General features: G+C 41.2%; 1 protein-coding gene across 3 annotated transcripts in view; it reads right to left on the bottom strand.

The window, feature by feature from the left end:
- Positions 1 to 808: 808 nt before the first annotated feature.
- rab2a (RAB2A, member RAS oncogene family) overlaps positions 809 to 7,914 on the bottom strand; it is a 31,914-nt gene continuing 24,808 nt past the window's right edge. For all 3 annotated transcript variants that reach the window (XM_061796406.1, XM_061796407.1, XM_061796408.1), the window contains 2 exons: positions 6,189 to 6,257; positions 809 to 3,133 (listed from right to left, as the gene is read on the bottom strand). In XM_061796406.1, coding sequence (XP_061652390.1) covers positions 3,038 to 3,133; positions 6,189 to 6,257 — 165 coding nt within the window. In that variant the 3' untranslated portion in view covers positions 809 to 3,037. The remainder of the gene's footprint in view (positions 3,134 to 6,188; positions 6,258 to 7,914) is intronic.

Raw genomic sequence — 7,914 nt, 5'->3', positions numbered from 1 at the left:
ATTGAACATGTACTGTAGTTCTATGTAGCTTTGCAACCAAACAATTAGCATTCTTAACGAAATAACTTGCAAAGCCCAGCTAAGCCTACATTACAACTGTATATTGTTGACAGCGGACATTCAATCTGTAATTTCCAACTGTCAAAAAGTTCCAGGAATACGCTGCTACCAATTAAGGTTCATACCCATTAGCTGGGGAGCAAAATTGCACGACTTTGTCTATCTACTTCATCTTGTGAAAAAATGAACATCAGTTCAAAATGAGTTAAAAATAAAAATAAAAAATCTGATCCCTGTAATGTATTACATGGACATTAGAGAGAAAAAAAACAACCTAAAACATAAGTCATAAATGCAATCAAGTCCTTATCTTAGCCACTTGAAAGAAAATTGCAATAGTTTTGTATTATATAGGGAGTATCCATCCCTTCATTTTCAAGATCACTTGTCTTTGAGCGAGAGGCGTGATACACTCTGGTCACTGCTAAATCACAGGGTATGTTTAGACAAACAACCATGAATCCATAACATGCCTGTCTTTGGGATGTTGCAAAGAGCTGGAGTACCAGTAGATAATCTATGCAAGGTCCATGATGGAACCCAGGACCTCTCGACTGTGAGGAAAATATGCTAAACGCTACCAGACAGTGCTGCCCTTCAATGGAAGCGTTTCCCCCTAATTGTTGAACGACGCTAAAAAGCAAACACCAATAAAATAATCAGTGACAATAAATAGCAAGAGTTACAGATACAGTAAAAACCAAATATTTTTAAAAAAACACTATCTTTACATAATTAAAGTGACATGTTGAGTTTAGAATGTTTTATTAGTTTATTGTGATAGCATTCTTTTTTTTTTCTTATTTTTCTAAATTTTCTTTCAAAGAACAAACACAACAAATAACTTTTTTGGGGAGCGGGGGGGGGGGGGGGGGTGGGAAGAAAGACAGGAAAATTAAGACTGAGAGGGGCTAGGAAGGGGGACAGATAAGATAGATCAATCCATAGCTAAATAGATGCATCAGGTTTGGCTTGATCCTCCCCCTGTAACCACTGTCGGCCTGTCTGTCCACACACACATACACACAGACACACGCGTTGCTTTACAAAGTATAATCCTCAACTGACTTAATTAATATCTGTCTGATATATATCTAAAATGACAAAAAAAAAAAAAAAAAACAAGCTCCCCACATCTATAGTTAAAACACTGGTTAGACAGAATATGTATTCATTATATATTGTACATGGGGCATGTGTGCGCGCACAGGGAATGGGTAGGAAAGTAATTTACGAGAATTTAAATGAAACGCCCCAAAACTCCACACAATGTGCATCTAATGTAATACATGAGTATACAGCAAGTTTGTGGTAAAGCATGTTTGCAGCCAATTTGTTTTAGCAACTGTCCAAATCTCTCCAGCGGGTAGCGTTAAGGCAGACAGCTGATCCTGATGTCACATCATCATGGAGAGATTTTCGCCGCCCACTTTATTGAACGAAACACAGGTAAACATGCTGTTTTGGCAATAAAAACACAACTGTTACCACACAGTCAGAGAAAGAGCGGTGCGCAGTAGGGATGCATGGGGAAATATGAACAGAATAGGTAAACAATGATCAAAACAGTAAAATGATGCCCATTGCAAAGCAAAGAAACATTGCAGCAGTCAAACAAAACGTTATGGTTCTGCCAACTATTTCATGTAGTGGTGGGAGTCATGGCTTGCTTAAAAGGAAGCCTTGACATTTGAGTCGATTCTCCAGCAGGGACTCTACAAGTTCTTGTTAACAGCCTGTCATCATTCACATTTGTCATTTAAAGGAAAAGAGCACCACCAACCCCTTTCTACAGGGTTGGTGAGAACTTGGTTTTAAATGAGAATTGTTTAAATGCTGCTTGAAGGTACAAAAAGGGGTCTCGGTCTCTTGTCTCTCTCTCTCTCTCTTGCATTCTTATAAAGCCCCGGTGAAGACCACAACTTGCCAAGTTTCACTCTTTTAACAGCCGAAGCCACAGAAATCTAGTGAGCCATATATACAAAGAAGAGCGCCCGATAAATAGTTAACAAAACATTTCCAATCATTTCCTTTATTTTTTTTTTTTCTTTATTTCTAAACTTCATGTTGACAGCCACTTCTCAATATCCCCCTTGACATTTCTTGAACCTTAATTTTTCTACCATTCCAAAAGGCTTCATTCTGACACTAGACGGTTTGGTCAGTTAATCTCTCCCCAGGACTATTTAAAACAGACAGAAAATTGTTTAGTGTTCATTCAATATAGTACACCTGCAAGTTGGCATGAAGACAAAGAGTGTGAGTGTGTGTGTGTGTGTGTGTGTGGGGGGGGGGGTTACTTTTATGAGCAGAGGTTTGTGACGTAAAAGACTGACTTCATTGGAATGCCTATATCGTCCCTATACACGCAGGCACTACATGTACAAACATGCCTTGCTACAATGTGCTGCGTTGTTTTCTTTAAAAACATGCTGGAGATGTGTTTCTATAGGCAACACATGGTTTATTATTTCATACAGTCAGTCAGTGTCAGATTGTGTGTGTGTGTTTATTTATTATTATTATTTTTTTAACTCTACCCACAGGTCTGGAGAAATTCACTACCATCACCACCACTCGAGCTTAACATCATCATCACCATCATCATCATCATCCCCTTGGTGTCAAATTTAAAACGAATACAGTTAAAACCAATACATCTTCTCAAGGAAAATGTGAACTTCAGAATTTAGTGAGGTAAAGCTGACACCTTTCTTAAAAGGGTTGAGCTCACCGGATGCTGCCACGAGACACTCAGGTATGATTTAGCAAAAAAACAAAAAAAAGATACTGGTCTGAGAGAAAGAGACAAGGAAGACATGGGATGGCTGGATGGATGGATGGATGACATGATGGAGAGAGACAGGTTAAACTGATACCGAGCCTGCACAGTTCTGCAGAAATGCAAGGGGTGGGGAGTGGTTGGAGAGGGCTCAGGGGTTAAAGGAGGAGGACGAAGAGGTCTGTTTTGGGGCCTTCAGCAGCAGCCACCTCCAGCCTGTTGGCCTCCCTGGCTACCGGGCAGTGTTGAGTTGGTGGTAGGGTGCTGAGGTCCAATCTTTATACCGTTAGCCTGAATGGAGACAGCAGGAATTAAAAATAACATCACAGCATGATGGCCCCTGAAAAAAAATAATAAATAAGTAAACATCAAAGCACCAGTATGATATAACTGTTGGGAACACTGCGGCAAAATGGAGACTTGCACGTAGCAATAGAATAAGTTAACACTAGCATGACATCACCCTTACATCAACGACTGGGCTGGTCATGGTACTTCTTGCCGTATGGAGAACCCACTTTAAAAATACAAAAAAAAAAAAAAAAAAAAAAAATCAACATCGGGTAGGAGAGGTTTGTTTTTATTTACAGCCACTTGTTCCTCAGTCAGGGCACTTCTTGATTGGCCACATTCCTTTTCACATCACAATTTACAGTGTCACGACTCACATGAGATAGTCAGATTTCCCCATACACTTGAAGATGTTTGGTCATAAATATTGAACACATTCAATATTTAAGACTGTCTGTCCCGATCAGTCTCAGACCTAGGTATGATCTTATAAGATCATAAGTGTTTTTACGTCCTCAGACAAAATCGGGACAAAAGCAGCCCAATTGTCTTTGCGCGTGTACCGGGCATGAACTGCAATATCCATCCATCCATTTTCCGTACCACTTATCCTCACTAGGGTCACAGGAGTGGTGGAGCCTATCCCAGCTGACTCTGGGCAAGAGGCGGGGTACGCCCTGAACTGGTCGGCAGCCAATCGCAGGGCACATATAAACGAACAATCATCAGGTTTAAAATCTAAAAATGAAAATAGCGGCATCGCATGTGGCACTGCCTTAAAATTATGCATTGCCACCAGCTAATTGGGCCACTTATTGGGTTTTTGGTCACGTAAATGTTTCCATGTGCACAAAGTAAAACAAAAAACACTGGCATAAACAAAGCACCATCAAATACAGAGGGGGAAAAAAATACCAAGCTTGTCAATTGAGTGTGTCATTGCTTTTATGGTGAGATTAACACTACACAGCGACTGCAGGGTCTCCTCTTAGATCACAGTACAGAAGGAGCAACAGGTGCTGCAGAGGAAATAAACTCTCAAGGATACGATGAGAAATGAATGGCACTAATAAAAAGACAACCGTAGCGAGCGAGAGAGAGGCAGGTGGGTGGACGGCAGAGAGACACAGCTCTTTCATGTCTCTCTCTCTCTCTCATCTGTTCAATTGAAGCCCCCCTCCACCTACCATGATCGTGCCGACCTTCCCTCTTTGTGTGGCTGGCTGGCTCTCTCCTTCTGTATATATTTATCTCCCTCCTTCACAGCGTAACTCACCCTCCTAGATTCAGTAGCAGTCGAGCCTCTGGGAAACACTGTATGCCTTTAAATCACGTTTATTGAGCTAAGGCCATGTGCGTTTGAGTGTTTTCTCATAGTGGCTGCCAACATTTCTGGTGGGGCTTCCCTCTCTCTCTCTCCCCCCCCCCCCCCTCTCTCAGTCCATCAGCTGATGTGGCTTGGCCGGCTAGCCTGCCTTCATTCCATCTTGCTGTTCCTAACAAAACCACTCACGGCTGGCTAACTGACTAACACTTGGACTTACTGGTTGGCTGGTACACGATATGTGGACATGGGCGCAGACTGGCACATATTTTGTGTCGAGATACAATATGTTCTTTCTACATTAATGGGCATGTTCACATGGATTTTTGGCAAGTACAGTACAAAGATCCCACTGAGCCAAACGCCTGAGAACAATTCTCATGATGTGACGACATGGACACGATCAGGTGTGAATTTGACGTTCCTGAAAGCATAAACCAGCATGCATACATGAAGGTCCATAAGGTCTTTGTGAAACAATGTCACACAACGACACGGTGATGTATTGGCCATTTGACTACATTCTGTCACTGACCATTGAGAATGGAACAACAGCACCTCAGCTAGTCCAGCCAAGTGGCTCGCTCCAATTTGCCTCAATCATAATACGGTTAATCCCCATTTATTTGCGGTTCAGTATTTGCAAATTCACTCTCTCTTTTTTTCCCCCGATCCTAACCTAGTCGCTGTTTTTGTACTCAGGCAAAAGCAATAAACCTATTGCTTTGTGGCCATCTTGTTGCATCTTGGTGCCAAGGTTGAAGTGTGTTGAGGAGCTTCATTTAGACACTTTGCCACCATCTTCGGGTATCTATAGGCAATTCTAAACCTTTGTTTTGGGGTGGGGACTTAATTGCTCGAGGATTTCCTCTAACCGTGGCAGGTTAGCTTGGTCCTAATAGTGGGGGTTAACTGTGACCCCACCCTCAAACAAACTATAAATGAACATTTGTAATGTTGATCATTTTGCAATGTAACTCGAAATTTTACAGCTCAGCTGAAAAGTATGTATCTTACTTGCTACTGACTGCTTCCAATGCATTTAATATCAAGTTATGCTATGGTCATCTGATTTGGGTGACAATCATAAAAGGCAGCAGTGGTTAAATAACAGTTTGTTCTGTTAACTGGTAATCTTCTTCAGGTCCAACTCAACTATTATACGAATTGGCAAGCGACAGAGAAATGTCACACCTACAACTAATAAAATGCAGTACCAGTGATTACACCGAGAACATTGAGTAATAGTTTTATCGCATATCCTCTTGTAAAGTACATGAAAAGTCTTGCCAAGGTATTTTTGCACACAAGTTTCAGATTTTCCTGGATTACACATACCAACATTCCTGTCTGGACAACTGTTCCACAACAAAGATAACCATCTGTTTGACTAGATGATGGCAAACTGGCTCGCTGGCTGGCTGGATGAATGTTTGTTTTCTTGTGAATGACTGAGACCTTGTTGGGTGGGAGGAATTTATGAGCTGGCAAACTGCTGAGAAAGAGAGAGAAATCTCAAGAATCAAGCGAGTAAAATGGGAAAGCGGAGGAGGAGAGAGACGGAACGTAGGGAGTTTGGCTTGGTACATGCTCAAGGAAGAAAAGGAGAAGTTGCCTCCAGGTGAAGAAAACGAGCATGCCAACCACACAGCAGCGGAAAACCTCAAATGGGCAAATGGGAACTCCTTATAAGGAGGGGAACATGGCAAAAAAGTGAACAGTGTGTCTCACCTCATTGTTGATATCAAAAACACCTTCTTGGATCTTCTCATAAATCTCCTTGGCTGTGTTGATGAAAGCCTGCAATGGAAACAGGAGACCAGATTCACTAAAGAGCTTGACAACTCCCACAAGGGGGCAGGACCGATATCGGAAAGGCAAAAAACCAAAAACAAAAAACTGAGCAGGCTTGTCAAGTTATTTCACACCTAATGCGACCAACCATTTCTTTGTGGACCTTGCTTCATACCCTGCGGGGACACTCGGAAAAAACAAAAGGACAGTCCCCCAACCCACTACACCATGAACATAAAATACCAGCCGTCTTGGTATAATGAAGAATTGATTTAGTGGGAACAAAGTTATTAATTAAATTATAAAGTGGTGTGTCACAAGACCTTTGCCCCGACAGTGCATCACTCAACATTGGGTTGTTGTTAAAACACACGCTTAGCTAACCATTTGTCATACCATCTTTATAACTGCATGAAAATGTCACTGCTCCCAATTAATTATTAGCATAGTTAAACTTGGTAACATGAGGGTGTGAAGTAATTTGTAACAATGCTCAATAAAGGTGTGTCAACCGCTGATGATAGATTCAGACATTTAACACTTGGCAGCATTGTGCTGTATTCACAAGATGTGACACGTACGCAAGCACACACGCCTTAGTGAATTTGACAACCGTTTGGTGGCTTTTGTCATATGTGGGATGTTGAAACTTCCTACACATTTGAACCGTGCTTGCGTCGTTAATAGCATGCATGCACATGGAATTCACTTTTAAATCATAAATACAGCTGGACAGGTTGATAAAAAGGATTACAAATTGAAATGTTAAAATGTAATATCTTAAATGTTTGAGCTGAAAGGCTTGTACAGTGCCATGAAAAAGTATTGGCACCCTTCTAAAATTCGTAGATTTTTCCACATGTTTAAGATCAAACGAATGTAAATATCAGATCAAGATAACCCAAGTAAATATGAAATGCAGTTTTTAAATAGTGATTTTGTTTATCAAGGGGGAAATTTTTTTTCCAAAGCTACCTGTCCCTGTGTGAAAAACTAAAGCCCCCCTTGTTAAATCATCAATTAACTGTGGCTAACCACATTTTTGGGGTCATTTTCACTAACCACACCCAAGCCTAGTTACCTCCAGACCAGTTCATTGAAGAAACCACTTAAACAGAACCTGTCTGACTAAATGAAGTCGGCCAAAAGATCTCAAAAACTGCAACAAAATGACACAATCCAAAGTATTTGACTATCAGTCTGGAAAGGGTTACAGGGCCATTTCTAAAGCTTTAGGATTCCAGTGAACCACAGCGAGAGCCATTGTCCTCAAACGGAGAAAACATGGAACTCTGGTGAACCTTCCCAGGAGTGGCTCCAAGAGCACAGCAACAGCTCATCCAGGAGGTCACAAAGGAACCCAGGACAACATCTAAAGAACTGCAGTCCTCCCTTGTCTCAGTCAAGGTCAGTCTTCATGATGTAACAATAAGGAAGAGATTGTGCAAAAAGGGAAGCCGTGGCACAGTTCCAAGGTGAAAACCACTGCTGACAAAAAAAGGAAAAAGGCCCAACTTACTATTGCCAAAAAACATCTGAATGAATCCCAAGATTTTTGGGAGAATATTCTATGGCCTGATGAGACAAAAGTTGAACTATTTGGACGCTGTGTGTCTTACATGTGGCATAAATGTAACACACCATTTCAGAAAAATAATATCAA

This window comes from Phyllopteryx taeniolatus, chromosome 14 (assembly GCF_024500385.1).
Source record: "Phyllopteryx taeniolatus isolate TA_2022b chromosome 14, UOR_Ptae_1.2, whole genome shotgun sequence".
NCBI lineage: Eukaryota > Metazoa > Chordata > Actinopteri > Syngnathiformes > Syngnathidae > Phyllopteryx > Phyllopteryx taeniolatus.
This window is presented reverse-complemented; position numbering and strand designations above follow the sequence as displayed.